General features: G+C 38.3%; 1 protein-coding gene across 1 annotated transcript in view; it reads right to left on the bottom strand.

Annotated features, from left to right (window-relative positions):
• SLC44A5 (solute carrier family 44 member 5) overlaps positions 1-13,533 on the bottom strand; it is a 160,797-nt gene extending 147,264 nt beyond the window's left edge. Inside the window, exon 1 of the mRNA XM_032218293.1 lies at positions 13,131-13,533. Coding sequence (XP_032074184.1) covers positions 13,131-13,167 — 37 coding nt within the window. The 5' untranslated portion in view covers positions 13,168-13,533. The remainder of the gene's footprint in view (positions 1-13,130) is intronic.
• Positions 13,534-27,172: the final 13,639 nt, after the last annotated feature.

Here is a 27,172-nt window from a genome sequence, read left to right as displayed (position 1 = left end):
GACAGACTGAGGCCAAGGTTTTCGCCGCCATGAAGTCACTATTGATGTCAGCGGCTGTCCTCATGCAATATAATTAGAGGCTACCGTTGACTCTGACTTGTGATACATCACCTTATGGTGTTGGGGCAGTTCTAGTACATAGGTTGCCAGATGGGCAGGAGGCTCCTATTGCCTATTTCTCATGCACTTTATCGACCACGGAACATAATTACAGCCAGGTCAATAAAGAGGCACTTGCGTCTATTGCAGGAATCAAGAGATTCCACGATTATTTGTATGGCCGCCATTTCCTTCTTATCACTGATCATAAGCCACTTCTGGGCATTCTGGCAGGCGACTGCCAGATGCCTTTAATTTTATCATCTCGGATGCTATGGTGGTCTGAATTTTTAGCTGCCTACTCCTACAGGTTGGAGTACCAGCCTGGGAAACATTTAGAGCACGCTGATGCCCCGACTCGCTGCCCATTACCCATTCCAGTGAAGGACCCAGCTCCTGCATGTCAGGTACTCGCCCTGGATGAGTTGAAGCTGCCTATCACTGCATCGGATATAGAAGCACGCTCACATAAGAACAAGGTAATTCTGAGGGTCCAGAAGTGGGTCCACAAAGGCTGGGCTCTGGGTCAGTTGGGGGAGGAGTTCCTGCCGTCCGTCTGACAGTGAACAGAACTGTCTGAACTAAGGGGGTGCTTCCTATGTGCCAATCGAGTGGTCATTCCACAAACGCTGCGCTCCCAAATGTTAGAGCGGCTGTATGAGGGGCATCCGGGCATTGTCCATATGAAAGCCTTGGCCCAGAGTGCCCTGTGATGACCTAAAATGGATGAAGCAATCCCAAATTGAGTATGGCAATGCAATTTTTGTCAGTTGTCTTGGCCAGTGCCACTGATGGCGGAGGCTAGGGAATGGGAAATGCCCTCAGCCACATGGTCCCAACTGCATGTGGATTTTGCCGGACCCATTCACCCATGATCTTGGTGGTGGTGGATGCATTTTCCAAATGGGTCGAGATTGTGCCCATGGGCTCCACCACAGCAGAAGCAACAATCAGGGTATTGAAACATATATTCACCTCTCATGGAATCCCAGATGTGGTGGTCTTGGACAATGGCCTGCAATGGATGGCTGAAAGTTTCCAGACATTCTTGGCCTCCTTTGGGGTATGCCAAGCATTGACATCCCCATTCCACCCGGCCAGTAATGGCAGGGTGGAACTGGCGGTCTGCTCCGCAAAGGAGGCACTCGGTAGAATGGGGAATGGGCCATTACAGGACAAAATATCTGATTATTTGCTGTTACAACACTAAACTCCCTGTCCATTAATAAATAAAAGTCCAGTGGAGCTGCTAATAGGCCGATGGCTCCAGATGACACTAAACAGAATATACCCTCATTATTCACAAATGCCCATAGCCAGGTGGGGGGAGTGTGCAAGCGAGGGTTTGATAAAGGGAATTGGGTCTTCGGACAGAATTTTGCAGGCATTCAAAAATGGGTGCCCGGGGAGATAATAGAAGTAACAGGACCCTGCTCTTACAGGGTCCTGCTCACCGATGGTCGGGTGTGGAGATGACATATAGACCAACTACGTAGCTGGCATGCACCGCGGGGCCCTAGGGCCTCTGACTCAAGAGACAGGGATGATGCGCAGGCCCCAGAGGCCACAACTGATACGGAACACAAACAACTCCCAGAAACATCCAGCACCACCTGCCGGCCAAACGTTCCATCGGACTTTCCATGCATGCCGTTCCCGCCAGATGACATCTTGATGGCCGACTCAGCTGGCAACCAAAGTTCCAAGGCAGGGGTCGAGTCTCCAGGGAGTTCCGCGGACCGTCATCGAGAAGGATGAGTACCAAATTCACCAATTGCGTTGCAGTCGCTGGTCCAACCCCTTCGACGCTCTCAAAGGAGCAGGCGACAGCCGGCCTACCTCTCAGACTACGCGTGTGCAGTCTGGGGGAAAAGTGGAGTTGTGTCACTTAGGGATATGTTTGATTACCATTGGCTGAAATTAAAGGAGGGTGCTGGCGGGAAAAGGTCATGTTCTAATTGGTTGCCGGTGTGACAGCCTCCTGTATAAATAGCTGTCAAACCGGCCGGCTCTGTTCTGTTACCATAGTTGTGTTTATTAAAGCAATTTGTGTTTCAGCAATCGCTCGCCTCAGCCATTTATTCCTCAACGGGAAATATTTAAAAGTTTCATTATAAAATATAATCATAATTGATCTGTCTTAGAAAGAGAGGGGAGAAGAGCGGGAAGGAATGTGGGATGGATGGATGGATGGATGGATGGATGGAAGGAAGGAAGGAAGGAAGGAAGAAAGGAAGGAAGGAAGGAAGGAAGGAAGGAAGGAGAGAGAGAGAGAGAAAGAAAAAAGAAAGAAATGCAATGATCATTTCCTTACAGTGAAGCTGTATTTTTAATGATACATATTTTTGAACTGAAAGCAAATTGGAATAGTTTATGTCTTGAATTGTTGTAAGATGGCCAAGCTCTTTTGAGGCTCATGTCCAATCATAAATATTCTGTATTTTGATCCAGTTTGCTATGATTTCTACACATGTTTTAAGGAATAGAAATAAAAGGTCATATACTTAAATGTTGACCTTATCTCTCCCTCTCTCCCACCTGCTTATCCCTCCTACCCAGTTTAGGGGAATAAGTGTACAAAAACTAAAACCATTTTTTATAACAAAATTCTTGCTTATTTTTTAATTCTTTGTACAATTGGGTTCATAACAAGCATTCCATAACTTAATTAACACATTACTGCAATGTTTTCCAAATTCTATATATTATATAGAAGAAGAGCCTCAAAGTTATTTAAAATAGTCATTTTAAATAACATGCAATACCAATTAATATTTTGATACCAGATGCTGAACTTTTTGGAATTACCAGGTATGATATATTATTGAGAAGATATATGCCTTTCAGTATCCCTATCTACATGCTTATAAGAAAAGCCATTAAGTTAGTCATTGTCAGCATAATGGGATTTGAAAGTTTATATCAGACATTTACATATTCCGTGCTTTAAACATGTCTAAAATATAAATTTACAATAGATTATAATATTTCCAAAATGTCACTGCATCTCATTAGATCACCTCATGCAAACTTCTGGCCCAATATTTGGATTCTTTCTTTATAGCAATTAAGAACAAGTTGTTTTTGGTTAATTACTAAAATCTAGTAATTCCACATTGATATGAAGAAATACAAAACCTTAGAACAAAATAATTTGTAACATGATACATGTTAATACCCTCCTTAGGGAAAGGCAAAGGAAGAATTATGTGTCACATAATGATGCATTATAATCCATATGGCTAATGTACTTGATATGACACCACAGCAAAAAATACGGCCAGGATCTGTGTCATTATATTGCAATGTAATTTTCATCATTTTTTTTATCACCATAGTTTGTTCCGAATGCTTACACATTTATTCCCCGAGTGCCACATTTGCTTATTATAAATATATAAATATAATAAGTGGCTAGAGTCCTATACTATGAATGGAAGCTCATAAATCTCCCCAGAAAAAAAGACAATTTTATGATTAGTTACCCATTTATTCATAACGAGTTCTCAAAATGGGTCCAACTATCCAACTGAGGTGACTCCTCAGTTTTACAAGCTTGCTCCTATATGTAGCATGACTTCTCTACTTGGAAGCATCTAACATAAAGCAGATTTTATTTGGGTTCCTCCCTGCATAAAAAAAACTTAACATTACAGTACAGAAACTAAAATCTGGTGAGGGAATTTTTCCCCCTGATGTTTTAATTATAGTTGTTAACAGCTCTATAAATGAACAGAGGGCAAAAAACTCAGAGAACTGAGACAAGATTTGTCTATTAAAATAATAATGCCAAAATGCTTATCTCTTCTTCCATTGAGCTCTGAGCAGTGCTCAAGCCATTAAAATGTAAAAATACTGTAGTAAAAATATACCTAGGTTTGAATCTGGGGGCTACTAATAAATGGGGCTTAAATTCCAGAGTTTCAAGTTACTGATTTTCTAAAGTATTGTTTTTCAAGTATCTGTAATAAAAATATTTCATGGAGACTGTGTCCTTGAATCTTTCTCTGTGTACCTTCTAGTCCAGTGGTTCTCAACCTGTAGGTCAGGACCCCTTTGGGGGTTGAACGACCCTTTCACAGGGGTCGCCTAAGACCATCAGAAAACATATATTTTCAAAAAATATGGAAAACATAAAATAATTTTATGGTTGGGGGTCACCCCAACATGAGGAACTGTATTAAAGAGTCACGGCATTAGGAAGGTTGAGACCTACTGTTCTAGTCAAAGTATTTGCCCTGTTTAGAATGACAATTCTGTTCCTAATTATTGCATCTCTACTTTTTAATACTGTGTTTTTCTGAATCTTACTATCACAGATTTTTTTTGGTACCTTACTGTGGATATACCATCAAATTTACATAGGGAGACATTGTAAACTTTGGCTATGAGTCATTGTATTGAAAACAATGGTACATAAATGAAATAAATAATTCTGACAGTGCCCGTCTACACACAACTAAAACTCTTGCTCCTATAAACTTTTAGTGCATCATCGGGCAACCATTTTTGATCCACGATATATCAAATGGACTAACTTATAGAATGTATCCAAAATCTGGGATCCATGATGTTTTATGTAATTTGGAAAATTTCATAATACATATTATGACTTAAAATTATCATAAAACAGTTTGTGATATAATACAACATGCTATAAAACATTACCTGTGCTGATGTTTGACTGCTATACAATTCTACATGGATTATTTTCAAGGTAAATATATCTCTGAAGATATCACAACTTTTTTAATGAATGAAGTGCATTAGAAGCTCTGTCACTGTTGAAGGCATTGAGGAATCTGGTAAGGATATATCTCTGAAAGCATAACCAAACGGTTTACAGATTGGCTAATATTATATATAGGCCTCAAAACAAGTTGTTCTAAGAATGCAGAATAGCAAACGCATGCTATAAAGATTTAGAATTTGTATAGATAATTTTATCCCTGATTACTTCTGATGGGTTGATTAAAAAATAAAGGCCAAGAGTTATACCATCTCTCTTGCTGCATGGGCCAAGCTAATTTTTGAACTAATTGTCACTTTCAGTCCTTTCTCTTTTTCATATCAGATCGTTATTTTTAAATTCTCTAACATTAAATGTATTGCAGAAATGTTTCACATCCCAGATGATTTTTTTTAAAGGGCAACTGATCCTTTCAAGTTCCTATCAATAACATCAAATGTAAAAATTAGATTTATGGTCAAACTATTGAGAGAAAAGAGGAATCAACAAACTCTTTTGCATTCCTAAAACCTCAATGAAACAATTCATTTTCATTCTTATTTTATAATAGACAACTGAAGCTAGGAGCATGACTAGCTTTCAAAAATTTGCAGCTGGGATTTGTACACAGAACTCCACGTTCATTTCCAATAGGCCTTCTATTGATCTAAAAATTGTTCACAATAGACTTTTTAACAAAAACTGAATAGCTATTTAAAAAAAATCTTCCCCTTAAAATAGATTATACTGTAAAAACACTTTATGATATATTTTAAATACCAACTAAATATACCGTGCAGATGTCCATGGCACCATTTATACTACCAATTAAAACAAACATTCATCTCATGGTAGAACTTTCCTTAACGGCATAAGAATATAAAAATAGGGCTTGATAGCCCTATTTTGGAAAAAAAATCAACCAGCTGCAAAAAAACAAAAAATCACTATAATTTACATTCCTTTTAGTTAAGGAATTAAAGTGAGCTAAATGTGAATAAGTACTTATGAACATTTCAGTCCTGTATAAACTAATAATATATTATCAGACATATTTGTACTATGTAGTTAAGCACATAATTTCTGCCAAATGTTTCTTTTGTTACACAACTGGCAATAAGTCAATTTGATAATGCAGTTTTTGTCACAGTAAGCTTATTTCAAAAACCAGATGCTAAATTGATTTATGATACATTTGAACCAATATAATTTTATTACAATAGTTGAAATAAATAAATGAAAGTGGTTATAGACAGGCATGTAATTAGTTGTAACTGTTCACCTCTCATGTTTCCCTATGTAAATTTTTAAGAATACAAATAACTTTCTACAATGAAATAGTCATTTTTGTATCTTCTGAAACATGCATTAGTTGTTTTTTGAAACCTCCAGAATATGTTATTAATTTCCAAATTATCAGGTAGTCTTCAACTTAAGACCACAATTGGAATTAGAACTACTATTGCTAACCAATCTGGTCATTAAGTGAATCATCACATGACTACTCCCAATTTGACAAATGTGATTATGTGGTTATTAAGTGAAACCAGTTTCCCTTATTGTCTTTGCTTGTTGGAAGTCAGCTGGGAAAGTCACAAATGGCGATCATGTGACATCAGGATGCTGAAACCATTGTAAATAATGTAAATAACCAAGGTCACAAATCACAATAATGTGACTGCTGGAACACTGCAACATTTGTAAGTGTAAGCACTGGTCTTAAGTCCGTTTTTTCAGTGCCATCATAAGTTCAAATAATTTCTACACAAACTGCTGTAAATTGAGGACTATCTGTAATAATAATGTATACAGGAAAAGTAATGAGAGATATCTCATGTGATTCTACATATATCTATACCAATGTGCAATACAAGGCAATACAATACAATTACACCAACAAAATATTCCTAGCAGTTGCAATGTTAATTGTTTAAAAACTTTGCTCTGTCAAAAACATATTTTATTTTACTTTAACTATCTCAAGTGAAAATTGTGTAGTACATTCCACAATTAAAGGATATTAAGGCACTGTAGTATGCAATGCTCATGCTGGATAAGTATTACATTTGAAGCATACATATGTGCTTAAAATAAGCAATAGATCACAAATGAGAACATAAAGGAAATCTTTACAAGTTTACAAAAGCTATTTGTGCATATCTTCTCAGATATCAATTGACTGCTTTGCATTCTACATAGCAAGACAAGCACCAAATTAATGCTATCCAAAGAGTCAGCCAACAGTCACAGTAATAACTTGAGAAGGAAAGTCATTAGTTACAGCCAACAAAAAATTATGAATGGTTTAGCTGAAGATCTGTGGTCTGTTTGCAACACAGCTCATTTCAATGACTATAAACAAATGAAAGAAATCAATAAATGGTGGGTAATTAACAAATTATACAGAATGCTCCTTCTGAAAAGTAAACTATGTTTCTGCTCTGCCTGTACCTTTCAGATTATCTTTTTTTAAATACTACTATCATTTGTGGGAGGATCACTCTCTGTACACTGACAGCTGCATCTAACATGTTGGGATAGACAATGCTAGATAATGGGTACAATACAGCTAGATTTGCAGTGCTGTCAAGCTTCTGCCAAGGTTTTATTATTAGACACTTGGATGAATTCTACATTCTAAGCCTTTCTGTTCTGTGTCCAGAAACAATGAAAAGAAGATGACATATTTGTATAAAATTACACATTTTGATTTCTCTTATTATTCAGATGTATGTTAATAGATACTGAAGACATTAGCTTTGCAACACTTTAATAAAGCCAAAAGTTATTTCAGAGGACAGTAGGTGCCCACTTTAAGCAGGTTCAAACAGGTATTACAGCTGTGCCCAGATGCTATGACACAATGTTTTTACTGTTCAATCTGAACTATTATGTATCCTCACTGATTAGGTCAAGTGAAGCAAGTATCATTGGTTAGTTTGAATTTCCTTCCTTAGAGTTGATCATGTGCCATCAAGTCAGTATCAATTCTTAGTGACCATATAGATCATTTTTATCCCATGAAGGTGTCCCTAATCTGGCCTTTAACCAATATGCGGGAGGTGGCGAGTGTGAGGACTGACAGGAGTGGGAGTGCTGCTACCGCCTGCCCTGTCCTCTGTTCCACTGTTTACTTGCCTGCAGCTGCAATGACCCACGCTCTCAGCATCCCACCCTCCGCTCTCCCTGCCTACTGGCCCTGCTGCTACAGGGACACTGCAGCTCGTGTCTTATTGCACCGCTGAAGCTGCTCGTGCCAGGCCATTAGGCTCTTTGCATTTGTGGAACCACTCTTAGAAAGACGCCGTGAGGCTTGTCATGCTGGTGGAGCCACTCGTGCATGCAACGGCACAACACACCATGCAGCATCCTGCTGCAAGCAGCTGCACCAGCACGACGAGGCTCGCGGCGACCGACAGTGACTCCATAAGTGCAATGAGCCTCACAGTGTCCTTCTGAGAGCAGCTCCACTGGTACAATGAGTTCAGCTACAACTGGCTGCAGAAGCAGTCGGGCAGTGGTGCAAAGGGCATGGGAGGCCTGACTGCAGGGTCCTAAAGTATGCAGGTGCAGGGCAAATGGGGAATCTTCAACACCCCCACCCCAACCCTAGCTTGACTATTACATCTGCGCCTCTCCCCACCTCCTATAACAAATGGTGGGCATAGCTTAAGTAGGGCTTATTTTTAGGTAGGGCTTATATTAGGCACAGGCATGAAAATCGGGCTAAGGCTTATTTTGGGGTAGGTCATATTTTCGGGAAAATGTGGTATTAGTTCCCCACACCTGCTAAAGATCAAACTTAACAAAGGTATCCATGGAAGAGGCCAGAAAATAAGATGGCAGCTTCCACTGTGTGATCAATGCTTTGCCCTGTTTTTATATGTGCCATGCACATGGCACATGTAAAAAATAAAGAGTGGGGTTTCTGCTAGGCAGTCCTAGACAGCATCTTTTTTCTTATCCAGCACACACTTATACACACCCCTGAGACTAAAGAAAGTCATGTCACAATTTTTAGAGGTAATCATATGAATTTGTTGCAGAAGAAGTGTAAATACATTGTGTCTTTAAAAACCAACATTGTTATTAGAGCATAAACCTTTGTAGATTATGGGTACAGAGCAAAATGAATCATAGGAAAGAATAGGAAAAGGAGAATCGAGAAGAAAACAAAATGTTGCTAAGTGACAGAAGACTCTTCATTACATTGCTACACTTTCTAGTTGAATGATTTTCTTGTGAATCTACATGGCACAAACCAGTTGTTTGTATGCCATATTATTTCAGGTTGCTCCAAACAGAATTTTACGTACAAGCCAGGCTGTGTTTTGTGAGTAGGGCTGCTATACAAATTTTGTTAATATATAAATTTGATTAATAAATACACAGGAATCTCACATAGACTAGCCTCATCCTATAATAAACAGATATTGCATGGTTTTTTTCATTCAAATGATAGGGAAGAAACAAAACTCAGTAGTTCAGTCCCTGGTTATCCAGTTAAATGGCTAGAAAGCAGAGGTGGTATTCAGCTGGTTCTTACCGGTTCAGGTGAACCGGTAGCAGCGGCTACTGGAGGCTCCACCCACCCAGACATAATGCGTGACCTTCTGCGCACTCACATTTCCGAACCAGTAGCAAAGGTAAGTGAATCCCACCACTGATAGAAAGTAATGAAAAATACTAGAGAACTTAAGAAGCACTATTTGTCAAAGTACCCTATTTTTCGTAGTATAAGATGCAGTAAGGTTTTGAAGAGGAAAATAAAAAAAAAGTTTTTGCACTCTGCAAACCTCCCAAAAACGGCCAATGTTTCACAAAAATGGGCCCATTTCCCCCCCCCAAAGGCATTAATAGCCTTTAGGGAGCTTGCAGAGTGCTCCTGGAGGGGTGAGGGGCCAAAAACAAGGAAAAAATGGGGGGGGGTGGATAGCCTTTAAGAAGCTTATAGAGTGTGCCTGGGGGCTGGGGGGGGTAAAATTGAGCAACAAATGGGCCATTTTTGCTCATTTTTGCCCTCCCCAGCCCCCAGGAGCTCTCTAAAACCTTCCTAGAGGCTGTGCACAGCCATCTTGGTGAAGGGGGTGGGGTTTGGGGAAGCAAAAGAATGCTGTATTCAGTGTATAAGACGCACCCAGATTTTGAGCCTCTTTTTTGAGGGAAAAAGGTGTGTCTTATACTCCGAAAAATATAGTATGCACCAGTACAGGTAGTCCTCAATTTATGATCACAATTCAGCCCAAAATTTATATTGCTCAGTGAGGCAGTTGTTAAGCGAGTTTCCATTTTATGACCTTTCTTGACACAGTTGTTAAGTGAACCACTGCAGTTATTAAATTAGTACCATGATTAAGTGAATTTGTCTTCTCCACTGACTTTGCTTGTCAGAAGGTTGCAAAAGGTGATCCCATGACCCTGAGATTCAGCAATAGTCATAAATATGAACCAGTTGCCAAGCATCTGAATTCTGATAGCAATAGTACTTAGACTTATATACTTAGACTTCACAATGATGTCTAAGAGGTTTACAGAGTCAGCCTATTGCCCCCAACATTCTGGGTATTCATTTTACCAACCTCGGAAAGATGGAAGGCTGAGTCAACCTTGAGCCTGTTGAGATTTGATCTGCCAAACTACTGGCAGCCAGTGATCAGCAGAGGTAGCCTGCAGTACTGCACTCTAACCACTGTGCTACTGTGAATCACATGATTATAAAGGATCATGCAATGATAAATGTGAAAGTTATGTCACTTTTTTCAGTGCCATTGTAATTTTGATTGTCACTAAATGAATGGTTGCAAGTTGAGGATTACTTGTAGTTTATTTATAACTGAGATGCAGTTTGTGTACTGGTAGTCCTGTATTTATGATTATATTTGAGCCCCAAATTTCTGTTGTTAAGCAAGATAATTGTTAAGTCAGTTTTGCCCCAGTTTATGACCTTTCTTGCCACAGTGGATTAAGTAGCTTTAGGTGAATCACTGTAGATGTTAAGTTAGTAATATGATTGTTAAGTGAATCTGACTTCCCGATTGACTTTGCTTGTCTGAAGGTTGCAAAAGATGATCACGTGGCCTGCAACCATCATAAATAAATACCGATTGCCATGTGTCTGAATTTTGATCACATAGAGATGCTACAATGGTCATAGATATGAATAATGGTCATAAGTTACTTTTTTCAGTACAATTGCAACTTTGAATGGCAGTGATGTATAAGGTTCTGGACTAGACCTTAGGAGACTGTGAGCTCTAGTTTTCCCATGTGTATGAATGCCCACTGGATAACCCCCTTTCAGCCCAACCTGCCTTACAGAGTTGTAAAGAGAAAATAAGAGGTGGAAGGTTTATGCACACTGCCTTGAGTTGTAAAAATAACGGCAGGATAAAAGTCAAATAAAAAAAACAATTCAATACAGGGTAGTATCTTATATTCATAAGACATATTTCTATCCTTATGGAAAACCCAGCTCTTATTTGTATGCATTTCATGTACATATTAAGAAGGAAAAAAGAAGATTGCCGTATATCATAATATAGGACTCATAAAAATGTATCTATTTTAGCTTCCTCTCCTCCATTATTGATCTCAAGACTTACACAGGCAACACTGTAGGCATTATTTGTAAGATGCTGTATGGTATGCAATCAAACAAATGAAATATGCCTTGTCATTGTGAACAAAGAAGGATATGAACCATTGAGAAAACTCTAATAAAATAGTTGCTTCGCTTCCTCCCCCAAAGAAAAACTAGTAATAACTACTATATTTTTGTGGCTTCCTTTTCACTCTTGATGTGCCACAGATATACCTATCCCACAATCATCTTTAAAATCCATTGATCACTTTGAATATCTACAAATCCTGAGCATGGTTTAATAATTTTTATAGCTACAAATCCTGAGCATGATTTAATAGAATCCTATATGATCATTCCTATTGCAGTGAACCAGAATGTATTATTTTCTAACTAAATCCAAATGTCAAAGCCGGACATAAATAGAAGATACCTGGCAAAAAAACAGCTTTTGGTACTGAACTGGAGGACAGAAGGAAACATTTTAACATCTAAATTGGGATTTTTAAAGGCATGGTGTGGTACTCCAGAGGAGACCCGTCTACCTTGCAAATTACACAGAGTATCCATCCATCTCTACCCTGCTTCTGAACTGCAAATTATAACAGGATGGCCACATGGACCATAATGTCACTGCATCCCAGCTTTTTACACCCATGTATTCCTGCCTTAATGAGCCCTTAAATAACGAGCAAAGAAGGCTAGATGTTTGTCTGAACCCAGAAAAAGTGGCTGTGAATGACAACGGTTTATTTATTGCTCTGCTTTCAGAACTCCTCTAAGATCCTTCAAGTCCCCTAAGGGCTGTTCCCAAACCCCACGTCCCTGATTCATTGCCTCTTTCTTCAAGAGTCACTCGAGTCACCTCAGTCTCCGTAGCCCACAAATTCACCCCTTGCGTTTCCTGCCTAAAAGATTCTTGTCCGTCCTCCACCCCCAGCCCTTTCATCTCCCTCACCTCCGCGCCCCCGGATTTATTGCCCTCAACTCCTAGGAAGTAACACTCAACAGGAATAGTTTCTATCCAGTCAGAGCAAAGGAGGCAGGCAAGCCAGTCCAGCCTGGCTTTTGCTTGTTTATCTCGCAACCACCCACCCCCAGAAGCGCTGTCCCGGAGGGGAAGGATCCCTCCATCCTCTTCAGCCAGTCGCCGTTCCGCCTCACAGCCTCCCCCCTACCACTACCCCGCCTCAAGCCTTGTCCTCCCTGGCCCATGCCTGCCCAGTCCCCCGGCCCCCAACCGGCCAACAATTCCCTCCCGGGAGAGGGAGACAAAGCTGCGCGGGTGCACCTGCCCCCCTCAGGGCTGCCTCCTCTTTCTCCTCAGCCGAGCCCGCGCGCCCAAGAGGAAAAGACGAAACGCACCGGAGTTCTCCTCCTCCTCTCTGCCCCCCTTCCTCACGCAGCCCGAGCCCCAACTTTCCGACCTCCTCAAGGACGCAGCAACAAGCAGCCTTGGTGGAAGAAGGCATAAAGGGGGGAAACGGGGGCGGCCGAAACGGGGGCTTTCCTCCCTTTGCTTTCTCTTTCCCACCCCCAGACAACCCCCCTCCCCAAAAAACCCCAACTCCGGCAGCTGGATGCGCGGGCTGAAACAGGCCAAAAATACCCATCCCAGCCGCCCGGACTAGGTTGCGGCGCCGAGCGCGCCCCTCAGCCCGCGCTGCTGTGCTTTTTGCAAGCCGGCCACCTGCCTTCCTTGCCTCCTTCAGCCCGACTTACCGTAAGGAGAGACAGCGACGTCCCCTTTCCTAGCCATGGTCCTCCGCCGCCTTCTGGGCTGACGGAGCTCGGAGCCAGGGCGCCTCTCCGCCCGCTGCTCAGCGTGCTCTTTGTTGCTGTAATGGCATGAGAGGCGGGCGGAGGGGTTGGGGAAGAACGGCGGCGAGGCGAGCAGCCGAGCCCCAGGTGCTTGTTTTTCTCCTCCTCCTCTTCTACTTCCTCCGCTCGCTGCACTTCTCTGGCGCCCCCGAGCACCCCCCCCTCTCCAAGGCTCCCCCTTTGTGCCTCCCGCTCTCCCGCTCAAGGCAGAAGAGCCGCTGCCGGAGAATAGCGAGGCGAGCTCTCCGAGAGGTGGCAGCGGCGGCGACGCTGGCAGCCGCAGTTGCTAAAAAGCTTCCTCGGCCTTCGCAGGCATGCAGAGGAGGAGGAGGGGGCACGTGGGACTTCCCCCCCGGCTTCAGCCCGCCCCTCGATCCGTATGCAGCGAGCCAGAGCGCACCGACAGCCCCGGGAGGGCGCCACAAGCTCCGCCCCTCGCGCGGGGAGCGGCGGCCGAACTTCAGGCGGGAGCGGAGACCAGAACTTCACTCCCCTCCCCCCTTCTGCGGTAGCTTCGGGCTGGCTGGCAGGGTTGCCGGCGGGAATAGGAATCAAAGGCATCTTGATCCCGACGGCCTCCACCCACCCACCTCTTCCTCCGTTCCGTTTGCATTGTTTCCCGAAATTTAGGGAGGCAGGGAGGGCGTTTCGATTGGAGGCGTCGTGGTACGAATTTCCTTGCCTTTACGCGCCTTAGCTTGCGGACCGGAGGGAATCTTAACGTGCTAGAAATCTTTCAGAGATTTATATCCAACTTCGGGGGTGAAATCAGTAATTCGGGGACCGATCGACTGTGTTTTTTGGAAGTGATTGGCCGCTTTCTGGCCAATGCAAAACGGGCGGTCTTATCTGCGCCTTGGAAAATTGCCTGAGGAAAGTTTTCATTTCCCCCCCCCCTCCCTGATTCCGGAGCTGTCCTTTGCCTCTCGTGCTGATATCCTGCGTTTTTTCTTTACGCGAAGATCGCATAGTTGAATTCATCCATTTGCTGTCAAAAAGAGGCCTTGTTAACATTCTATAAATGGGGTTCGATTCGTTGGGTGGCAGTTACCTATTATTATTTTTTAAATAGTATTTCAGATTGAGCAAGGGAAGAGAGAACGGTAGCAGTCTGATCCACGTTTCAAGTGGTGTGCATCAGATAAAGGAAAGAAGCACTGTGGCAATTGAAAGGCTAACAAGTTTTATTATGAGCGTGAGCCTTCTCTAGTTTGTGGAAAGTTTATGCCATAATAAATTGTCAAAGCTCAAAGTTGTTTTGGAACTGGGCAAAACAAAATTGAATTAAATGTTTAGTGTTGTTTCTGAAAGTCTAAAATTGCCACCCTTCAGGTACATTTAATGGATACAAGCAGTAATGTGCAAAATATAAGAATATAGAAATGTTATATATTCTCTTCCTGGTTCTATATTTCCATTGGGCTACATTTTCTCTCGGTGTGTATTAGTGAGTCTATTTATTTGAACAATTTGTATTCTCACAGAAAGATTGTGTTTTGCACCTTACATTTTATATGTAAGCCATTACCCCATTACCTTAATTTAACCATAAGAGTGCAATTAATCTGTAACCTATACTTTCCAAATCTGTGAAATATCCATATAAATAAGGATTGAATTAGAAAATATATAAGCTTTTATGTGACATAAGAAGGTTTGATGACACAGATACCCACTTTCACATGCATTAAAATCCTGGTTTTCTTCATTGCTTTTTATGGTTGCACTAATTTGTGCCCATTAATAATTTTAAAAATTATTTTTTCTGTGAACCAGGAAATCAGTTTCCCCTTATATGTCTCTTTTCCTTTTTTACAGCCATTCTATTCCATTCCATCTTTTTCCACAACCTGTTTATTACTCTTGCTTATTGAATTCTCTGTCTATAAGTGTAATTGATTTTACTCCCACAAAATTCAAGGTCAGCTAAATTAGCTGGTAGTTCCTCTTACACATGGATACTGCCATTTAACCCACATGCCTATTTTTTAGCATTAAAAACAAGACTATACACCTGGTGATATGAAAACATAATTGCAATGTTTGCAAATACAACAGTAAAGCATGGTGAGGTAACAATTGCTTTGGCCACATTTCATTACATTGGTGATTCTTTTATGTGAATTACAGCAAACGGCAAATAGTATTTCTATTTTCGTTACTGAATGGTTGACTCCAGTTGCCTACTTCAGGCAAGCAAATGTCACTGGATCTCTATGTATCAAATGCTCAATTCATCAAACCAGTATAAACTCATCCAAGTTGGGCTATGTTATATTTAGTGTATTGGGTATATAATACATCTCTTAATGCATTTTTGTGTAAGGAAATGGTGCTTGCTTGCTTTGGACTTCTCTACATTGAAATTCCTTTTTATTCTTCCTGGCAGAAACTGCACCCTTTATTCTTCTGAATCTGAATACATTAATGGATAAGGTTTGTATCAATCTAAATGAAAGAATATCTACTATATGCAAAGGTATGTTTTTTTCTGAAATTACCTGAATATTGCTATTTATTTAATTGGGGTTAGTATTATTCTTTTAAATATCTTAAGGCATGTAATAAGTTATTATTTCTATTAAACAGAAGAAATATCTGCTGAGATGTATTGTAAAATATAAAGCATATTAGCTTCACTTGTGAATGCAATTTTCTGCTAGAACGCCCTCTAGTGTTGCTGTACAATTTTATAATGAAGCTATCTTTAGCTTAGTTTCACCCAATAGGTTAGATAAATTGTGAAACTATCTTTCATTTGACTTTGAAAATAGTTAGTTTCCTTTTATCTTATTGCCCTTGGCAATAATTACTTGGAGATTAATTTATACATGCATTCTTCCATGCTGAATTATATTTTTAAAAATACACAATTCAGATGTCCAGCTTTCAAGAAATCTGTATTGATACGTTCAAAACAAAATAATTTACCAAATAAATTATCACCATGATCTAAGGAAACTGTTCAAAAGTTATTAATTTTAGAAGTACAGAAGAAAATTCTTCATATAAATCAAGCATAACACAGTGAAAGAACACATTTTTATTACATGAGCACCGTGTTTACCACATTTACCATTTAGCATACTGTGTTCAAAATATAGGCCAGTTTGGGTGAGTTATTTATTAGTGTGTATATACTTGGCAGTTGGATACAATTAGTTACTTTTTAATTGAAGAAAGCCTGCAATTAGAGCCAAGGCATGAGAGCATTAATAACATCTTAAATGCCAGGTGTTTACCAATCACTTTGAAACAGAAAGCAAGATTTCCCACCCACTTCCCAAAATAATAATACCATAGCAGAATATAAAAATTAATTAATCTTCCAGCACTCACTTTTAAGGACCAGATTGTGAATCCCTGTTTTATGATATTAGAGCTGTGAGAACGAAGCACTAGGCTTATCTGTGGGATGTATTCTTACCACTGGAACTATGGAGCTTCCAGGTTCCATAATGCTTACTATAAATCAGAAGCTGCTGAAGGAAGTAGCTGAGATATTGTTACTAATATATACAGTACCTCTTTTTACCCCTTACATACTGATTGGAGTACCTATCGATGAGAATAGCCTGGCCTTGAATGCCACAGTAAAATATATTTCTTATATATATCACATGTGAAAGCTTTAATCTTGCAGACTCTCCATTTCTTTCCAGCACAACTGGAAGGAGATTGGAAGTTTTTACTTCAATTTTCAGCTCATTATATCTGAACCCTGAGAGACTATGGTATGAACTATGATTTAATGGAAGAGGTCAATTTAATAATTGTGCCTTGTTTCAATAAACCCATTCCCATTTTGATATAATGAGAAACAATAAATTAGCAGGAAATAAGTTTTGGGCCTTCTCATTACTATGCAGCGGAAAAAGGAGGAAGAATTATCAATCATGTCTCATGCTCATAAAATGAAATTGTAGTTTAATGTCATATGGGAAGGGAGCAAATTTGGATTCCCCATTTTAAGAAATGATGTCTACATAATTCTGTATAGTTTTCAAATTCTGAATAAAAAGTAGCTTATGTGTACTAGCCTAATGTTGTTTTACTATTTAGTAGGATTCATTGTATTACAAAATTGCTTTTATAATCCTTTCTAACTACAATTAGAATTCTGTTTTTTCTTGTTTTTCAAAATAGGTACTTTAACAATCTCACCTTCAAATATTCATGGAATGAAACTTTTTAAAAATTGTACGGGGATGAGATGGTGGGAAAGAGTTGGATTTTTTTTACTCCTCCAACCCATCCAATTTTTGAAACTAATTACATCTTTAATTGGCTTCTCCCACCATATCAAACTTTCCATTTTCAGAATTATTATCATCTATGAGGCACAGTAGTTAGAATGCAGTACTGCAAGCTACTTCTGCTGACTGCTGGCTGCAGTCAGTTTGGCAGTTGAATTCTCACCCGTTCAAGGTTGACTCAGCCTTCTATCCTTCTGAGGTGGGTAAAATGAGGACCCAGATTGTTGGGGGCAATATGCTGACTCTGTAAACCGCTTAGAGAGGGCTGTAAAGCACTGTGAACTGATATATACATTTAAGTGCTATTACTATTGCAATATTGCAAAAACCCTCAAAGGTACTTGAAATATGATTGTTATGCAACCCAGACCACAATTGTGTTAAAATTAATATCTGTGCTTTCTAACAAATGTTAGCCATACTGGTTGCAGCAGCTTTGTAATAAACCATAGTTTATAACAAACTTCATTTTACACATAGTGCATTGATATTTGGCTATATCTTCCTTTCAACTTTTTCAGGACTAAGGGATCATCCATGTACCTACCATCTTCCAGCATCAAAATAGTTTTGTGGTTCTGACAATGGAGTTTTCATCCTGGTACCAGTCCCTTCTCTATACATTTTTTATTATTTATAAATTTTTATTTTTAAACAAACACAAACAAACAAAACTTGTAACATAAAAACATCTTCAATTGCGTACAGTGTGTCAATTGGTTACAGGGTTTCTGTGCATCCTCCATAGTCAACACTTAAACTTTATCTAAGGTCACATATTGTCAATCAAACATATTTGCATACATTACCATTATAGTACTTCATTTGTTTTATCACTATTGTTTCTTCATTTTAAACAAGCTATTCTAAATATGGATTCATTTATATTATGATAATTCATCATATCATCTTCAATATATCCAATAATAAAGTATTTTTATATCCTATTCTAAGTCATTCTATTATTATAGTATTGATAACATTCTCTAATAATTTTCAATTCCATGTTCTTTACATTATTATTATCATCAATCCAATACATATGTATACAATCACCATGACCATCAAACACTCATTGAGTGTTATTAGTGTTGAGTGTTGAGCTATTATTACATCCTTTTTATATGAGACATACTAAATTTAAAGTAAATTTTATATTATGGCATTTCATTACATTGACCTGAAATCATCCAATGCTATTACATCTTTATATTCTATTCTATATAGAATTATTTATCTTTTATAAAAAAGCTTTTCAACATCATCTCCATAATCCCACTTACAATTTATATAAAATTTCATATTATCAATCTAGTATATATAAATGCATTATTATCATTGTTAATCATTTATTTGACTATAACTATTATTACTTTGTCTTCTATATAATACTCAAAGTTTAACTAAGTTTAACTTAATTTTATTGTAATATTTCATTTCAGCAGTAGTGCAGTCTAATATCTCTTGCCATTTGTAGAATCTGTACTCTAAGTGTTTTCTTGATAAATCTTATGTGGACTTCTCTTAACAACTTGTTGTTCATTCCATATCTTGTAGAGACTCGAAACCCTCCATCTCCTCCTTCCATCAGCTTGCCTTTAGTTATCACTGGGGCTTCTGCCAAAATTACACTCATTGTTTCTGCCAATTTTTCTCCCCTTTGTTCATCTGTTTTGAAGCATGAGATAGAGTTCCAGTTCATCCACCTCTCCTTTCAATATTCCACACAAATCATTTCCCTCCACTCTCAGTTTGCTGTCAATGTCAACAATTTTCTTATCACTTTGTTCATATTTTTCTGTAATTTTTTGAACTCTTCAAATTTCATCACTGTTTCGTCAATATTCTGAACGCTTCTCTCCATTCTTTCTGTTCTTTGTCCTATAATCTCCAGTCTCTTTTCAATTCTTTCTGTGCTTATTAGGACTTTTTGAATTTCTAGCATAATTCTTTGCAATGTAAATTCCTTTTCTTCTTCATATTGTGCCATTTTTTCAGGTTGTAAACACTGCCAGTAAGACATCCAAGACTTTTTGCTAGGTTTCAAATAAATTCAGTGTAATCTTTCAAGTCAAGACTTTCTCCTTATTCCAAAAGAGCACCTATATAAACAAGATGTGTTTTCTCTCTGTCCCTTTTGATAAACAAAGTCAACAGCCTTGAGATATCTGATGTAACCAAGGCTCCAGTCTCTAGATGGCAGTGTTACTTCTTTTTCTTCTACCTCTATCTCTCTCTTTAAGCTCCGAGTTTAGGAAGTGAAAGGGGGAAAAAAGCTTATAATGCTTAAAAGTTACGATCCAGCTGAGCATTGAGAGGAAAGAGATTTTTAATCCACAAATACAGATAATAGGGAAAAATAGAAGAAGAAAAAAGAAGACCAATCCAATTTAAAAGTAAGATGCATTTGTAAAAAATTCCATCCATAAAAAAGAAAGGGAATTAAAGAAAAAAAAGATAACACAATAGTTTTAATTCAGACTAATTTGCCATTTACTCTCTTCTATCTTCAATTTTAATTTTACTCAAAGTCTTTGGGTTTTCTCTTCTCTAATAGTGAAATTTAGCTCACCAATGTCAACACACTCTGTCTCCTGCTCTGCTTCTGTTTCAGGGGGCTGTCCCAATCTTCTGCAGCTTCATTAGCTGCTTCTCTTGTAGCCAAAAAAAAAAGGCTTCTCCTGGATCAATCAGGGGCTTTGCGATGCCCCTGAGATCAGCAGGACGTGCCCTTCTCTATCACTGTCTCTACGGGACGGTTTAGGTCCAAAAAGGACTGTCCAGCAGCAGAGATATCAACAGCAATCCTGGAGCCCCAAGATTGCATGTCGTGTCATAGCAACATCAGCCCTGCCCTCCCTTCTCTATACATTTGTCTTTTACATTTGTGAAGAAAGAGCCTAGAAGAGGTTAGTCATCTCCAGGGCTCCAACTGGCTTACTGCATGACTGCCCCTCCACAATCTGACCAAGAGGTTGTGTACCTCAATGGCCAATTCTTCAACTCCAAGGGTCCAGAGCAGGGGTGCCAACTTTAAGACTTGTGGACTTCAATCCCCTTCAATTTCAACTCTCTTCAGCATAGCTGGCTGGGAAATTCTGGGAGTTGAAGTCCACAAGATTTAAAGTTGCCAAGGCTGCTCTCTCCCATCTTCCCCCTGCTCTAGAGCTTTCCTGGCAACCAATGGTTATATTTCTAATGTAAGGGGAATGTCCCACAAGATTGCATTCAAGCTATTGAACCCTACACCACTCACTACCACCTCCCATGTTGATAGTCTTCCCATTTGGAATCTTCTTGGTTATCCCAACCTCATTCCTTTTTTTTAATCAGCCTACTTTTCTCTCCCTCACTCAAGCAATGAAGATGCTTCACCTTCCCTTATCCTCTCCCTTTGCTGCGTTTTCTCTTCACCTTCAATTTATTACAGAATACCCAAGTTCCATTCCTAATTCTGACAGCAGCAGCTACTGGTGATCCACCATCCTTAGAAGGATTTGGGCACCGGATAAATGTAAATCTATATAATTCACATATAGTTTAGTAAGCTTTTATGTTAAAAACACATTATAAATTATAAATATAGTACTGATTACTGCAATAACTAACAAAGTAACAACATACTAGGAAAAATAATGGAAGTGTGTAAAGATATGGTGTTTTATATATGATAATTCATACAAACTTATTTGAATAAAAAGAAGGATTCTGCTGCATTAATGAAGTCATTTATGCAATTTATATTCTACCCTGCAACAAGAAAAATTCTCAAAATATAAATTATACCCCAAAGAACTGAAGGCTTATGAGCAAAATAGCCCATTGCTCAGTTATAAGCAAAGTGTAACTAACACTGTATCTCTTGTGATCTCTTAGGGAAAATGTGGGAAGCCAGAAACTATTTTTCTTTCTAATTATATAAAATAATATGAGAAAATACTAAAACACTGAGCTATGTAAAATAGCCTTATTCCTTAAAATAAATGTTATTTTGCTACCTCTAAATTCCCCATGCTCAGAGAATGTTCTACAAATGCAATTCCATTCCCACCTATATCATAACAATGGACTCAGCATACTTACACATTTTGCTAGTATGTTTTATTTTCTACTCATGGCATAGTTAGATAAAGTTGCTATGAACAAGTTCTTTCCCATGAAACTGAAAAATATAATATGACGAGACTCAGCAATGGTGAGCAATTGTTCAACCATAGTTTACTGAATTGATAGTGGATGAATTCACTCATCACACAGCCAACGTAAAACACAATGCATTAAGCTTAGTATAAGGTGTGAATCCAGCCTACACATTTTAGTTTAAATGGATAACAGATAGAAGCAAAAAGTATCTCTGTTCTCATACTGCAGGGGTATCAAACTCATGGGCCACGGGTGCTTAAATCCGGTCCATGGGGCAAGCCTGGAAATATCAAGGGACTGGCCCATGGTGCCTCTGACAGCTAAAATGGCCCGCATGTGTGCCCCCCATACACACCTTGTTTTCACCTTCCATGACCTCCTGTAGCACTTTGCCAGCCAAAACGGGATCGAAAACTGAGCCAAAACTGAGCCAAAAACAGCCCAAAAAGAGGCCACGTGGCACATTTTTGGCCAGCAGTGCTGCTGAAGGCCATGGAGGGCGAAAATGAGATGCAGGGGGATGGCACGCAGACAACCCCTCATGCCTTGTTTTGGCTGGCAGAGTGCTGCAGGAGGCATCTATCCTACCCTCCCCCCACTGCCCCCCTGCTCCCGGCCCACAGAGGGAGATGCTGATCCGGCCCTAGAAGAAATCCAGTTTGACACCCCTGTCATAGTGGTTTCAAAGTGTGTAAAATCTGGTGCAGGTAGTCCTCAACTTACACTAGTTCATTTAGCGCCCATTCAAACTTACAACAGCACCGAAAAAAAGTGACATGATTTTTTTCACACTTACAACCATTGCAGCATCCTCATAATCATAGGATCAAAATTCAGATGCTTGACAACTGGTTCACATTCTTTTTAACATAAATTTTTTTAATTTTAATTTGAAACAAGTACAACATCTTTCTTTAGATCTATAGAAAGTGTATCAGTCGATCACAAATAAACTTTGGTACATCTCCTCCACAGTCAACAAACATAACTCATATTAACTCGAGCATTTTAACTCAGATATTCATACATATCACCATCGTCATATATCCATTATCATTTGACTGTAATTATTATTTAAAAATATTAATAAAGGTAATAATCTTAAACAATACATGCCCACACCAGTGGGAAAAGAAAAAATCAAAAAGAAAAAGCAAAAAAAAAAAAAAAAAAAGCAAAAAAAAAAAAGACAAAAAGGACAAAGGACAAGGCAGGGAAGAAAAAACAAAAAACAAAAAGAAAAAAGAAAAAAAAGAAACACAGGTATATATTATAAAAAAGAAAAAGTATATCAGCTGGTTACAACATGCTTTGGTGCATCTCTTCCATTAATTCATATTAATTCAAATATCTTAACTCAAATGTTTACCATATTAACATTATACCTCCACTTTTAGTTAACTATAGTTATTTAAACATCCTTCATCCTTAACTATGCCAAAGGATTAATCCATAACACATGCTGACATTTCATTTACTTGTTTGTAAAATCCTCTATTAACATCAAATCCTCATATCCTATTTTAGCTGAACATCCATAATATTTAGTTATATCATATATCATAACATTTTCCCCATATTAACATTTAACTGTATATATTTTATTTAGTTTTTTAATAGTGATAATTATTGTAATTAATACCCTTTATATATAATCCAAAAACATTTCCAACCTTCCTTTCTCATATCCAATTGTTATTTATCATATCAACTCCACATTATATACATTACTATCAATATCAATTATTATTCAGCTATATCTATTACAAATAAGAGTAATTAGATTTAGCTAATTTTCAATTGTATTCTTCAGTCTGTCAGCCTATGTCTCTCCAATAGCAAAACTTCCTTAGTCCTCTTACCATTCCTAAAACAAATTCCCCAAACGTTTTTATAAGCAAGTCCAAACAGAAATATCTTCGCACCCTTTTGCTTAGGGTGCCTCTGACATAATAACGTTGTCCTTGGCTTGTTCCAATCAATTTGTCTTTGACTTTCAAGGGTGGTGTCGAAAGTTCTGCAAATGATGTTTCATAAAGTATAGATTCTTTAATGTTTCTCATTCCTCCTGGAATCTGTCTTTTAAGATAAATTTTCTGTATGGCCCCCCTTCTTTCAAACGTTACATCTCTTTCTCTTTCTGCCTCCAAAGTAAAACAGACGCCTGGCGTGTCAGCAGGTTGAAAAACTTCCTTTCTGACATTCTTCATTTGGATTTCAGGAGCACTCAAACATTCAACGCTCTGACTCTTTCTTTCATATTTTGATGTTAAAAACAAGAGATAGTCCATTTTTTTTCCAGATTTTTTTTCAGATTTTTCATAAGTATCAAACAACTTCTGAAAAGCGGAAAAAATCTTTTGAAATGAATCACTTGAAGCAAGTACAGACGCCATGATGTGACGCAGATGAAATTTGCAAGTAGGGACACGCTGGGAGCTATGCAGTCTTATCTGATCTTAGACCAACACAACCAAGCAATAAAAGTATCAGGTTATAAGAAGCCAAATTATAGTAAATTGGTTTACAGCCCACTTAAGGAGAGCCGTGAGGGATTGTTGAAGTAAAGTAAACTTTCCTTTATCCACGTAAACAGCATTCAAAACATTTAAGAAATAGAGTAACCACCAGCCATAAATCCATTAAAAAAACCAATTCGCCGCTAGATTCTTCTGTTTCAATTAGCTTAAATTTTAGTGCGGACCGTCTCTCTCTTTGAGTAATAAAATCAGCTTACCAGTTGGAAACACTTCTACCATTCTTAGGGGCTGCCTGCAGTTTCGGTTAGCATCAGCTAATCCAGGAAGGTATGGCAAAAGGGGTTGAAATCCGAGCCCCCCCGAGACCTGCGGACGTCTCTGAGGTCACTGGATCTCCCCAAACCTTCACTGTCTCTCCGGGACAGCTAGGGTCGTAAACGACCCGTCCATTTCTTCCGGAATAGGGGAATTTCAGGAATGGCCTGAAACTCCGTCTTCTCACTGCTAAGCCCCGCCTTCTTTCTGACTGGTTCACATTCTTGACCTTTGCAGTGTCCTGAGATCATGTGATCATCTGACAAGCAAAGTGAATGGGGAAGCCAGATTCACTTAACAACCATGTAACTAAACAACTGCAGTGATTTACTTAACAACTGTGGCAAGAAAGTAGAACAAAACTCACTTAACAAATGTCTCACTTAGCAACAGAAAGTTTGAGCTCAATTGAGATCGTAAGTCAAGGACTACCTGGATTCTTCACCAATTAGCGTGGGCACATTTCCCGCTTAAGATGCTGGATGTTGCCTTCTGTTGGCATGTTTCCCCTTTTGGGGATTCTCTTGTTTCACCATGCCTACTGAAAAGCTGGACAGTAAGCTTGTTTTGACTGCAAGTTTGAGACTCAAAGAGATGCACGGGAAAGCAGAAAGGTTCTTTCAGAATCTGGCAATACCTTTCTGTTTTATCAGACAACCCTCTCAATACATGACAATGTTTGATGGGCTTGTTTTGAATGTGGACTTGTTTATCACCAGGATGCTTATTTCAACAATGGCCATGGTCCTACACACAAAACAAAATTGGGAAAGAGGTGAAGATTAAGGATTCATTAACAGAAAGCAACAAGTTGTTGAGGAGCAACAACTTCCAATCATACAAAAAAGCCCAGAGTTGCTTGGTCCTGAGATAATTTAATTTGATTAATACATAAAAGGAAAAGTGAAATTTGAAACAAGGATGTTGACAAAAGGGAAAGGAAGCAGAAATAGCCACAAAAGATTGGCTACTGCCTTAAGTTCAGTATCAGTGAGAGGAGAAGCATATGGGAAGGTTGGAGTGGATCCTTGTGCAAACTTGAGATAATGAAAGCTAGACACATAATTTTTCAAGTAGTATATGCTTCTCCCCTTTAACTTGACTCAAAAGAAATGCTTGTTGGAAAGGCTTGTCAGGCATTCTTTCCACAGAAATATAATTTAAATATTTCATTAAAGTGTTAAATAATAAACGGCCAAATATGTATTATGGTTTTATGTTATTCATTACCAAAATGAAAGTACAAAAATACATATTAAATATTAAATATTCTGATAGCCAGATGTATTTCTATATAGAAACTAAAACGCAGAAATTAGTAATGGAAAAGAAAAGAAAAATAATGTCAAATGAATAACTGCAAATATTAAAAGGATAAATTATTTTTATTACCAGCTTAAGTGAAAAACAGATACAGGTTAAGAGGCATACTTTAAAAATTTTTTTTACTTAAAATCTAACTGGTAGAAATAATATTTTGAATGAAGTAAACTATATTACATTTTTAAACTGGGGATTCTATACATACTTACTTGGAAATAAGTTATTGAATTCAATGGATAATTTACAGAATTCATATATACATGACACTGAGATCCGGAAAACTGTTTATACTTAACTTATATTCTAATAATTACTATGAATGTTACCAAAATAACAATGGGAGGGAAAAAGGGATGATTATATTTGTTCTTATTAAAAAGCATTAAAAAAACATGTTAACATGTTGTGTACTGTGAAGGGGATGTGTTATTGAAATATCTTAATTCTTTTTTCTCTTCTTTTTTATATTTTTCTGGAACATTCATTTATCAAATTTCTTCTTTCCATTTCCACCATATTCTATATTCTATCTAACGTTACCTTCAATAATCAACATTTTTTTTGTTCCCTTCATCTTTCATTCCATTTTTTTTGTTCCTCTGACCCAGATAAGAATCAATCCACAATAAATATCCCTATTAGTTCTCTGTTCACAGCCCTTTCCATGGCCTTAGATTTTGATAAAGCCAAGATAGATAAAAAAGCAGTAACTTTCCAGATCAAGAAGCTTTCAAGACACAGATTTATTTCTTTTCTCCATTGTGTAACTTTCAATAAGGAACTGTTGGAACTGCCTCAAGAAACATTTGTTGTTGTACTTGTTTAACTGCTGATCAACATGATTTTGCCAGGATGGTCTGTCAGCAAATGATTGAGTTCTTGTAAGGTCATACTAGAGTCACTGGTGATAGAATTTAACTAATTCATCTTTTGTAGGCCTCCTTTTTATTACCTTTTTTCTAAGCATCAGAATCTTCTATGAAGACTCATGCATTTTTTACTATCTTGAAAATATCTAGTTAACTTCATTATTCGTGCTTCCAGTAAGCAGTCAGAATTTATTTCATCTACTGTTGAATTACTTCTTGCGGTTCAAGATACTCTCAAACATTTTTTGAGAATACCTTGGACCACACAGAAATGAAAGGTTTTTCATTTTTCTTTACAACTATATATTACTATTTGATAAATCAGTTTAAAAAAAAATTCCTTGCTGTCAATCTGAAGTCTGCACTTCAACATTTTGTCTAGACTTGTCACTGATTTTTCTGAAGTACCAGGTATTTCTTTATTTAATGTCTACATTCTCCACCCATAAATTGTTGAGCTTAGGAAGAATATACTGTATCTAGTCTAATTCAATCTATTCACTCCCTAATTATATTAGGTTGACATTATCTGCTGATATAATCTTAGATTTTTGTTT

Source organism: Thamnophis elegans, chromosome 5 (genome assembly GCF_009769535.1).
Source record: "Thamnophis elegans isolate rThaEle1 chromosome 5, rThaEle1.pri, whole genome shotgun sequence".
Classification (NCBI taxonomy): Eukaryota; Metazoa; Chordata; class Lepidosauria; order Squamata; family Colubridae; genus Thamnophis; species Thamnophis elegans.
The sequence above is the reverse complement of the archived record's forward strand: the minus strand, read 5'-3'. Positions and strand labels throughout refer to the sequence as shown.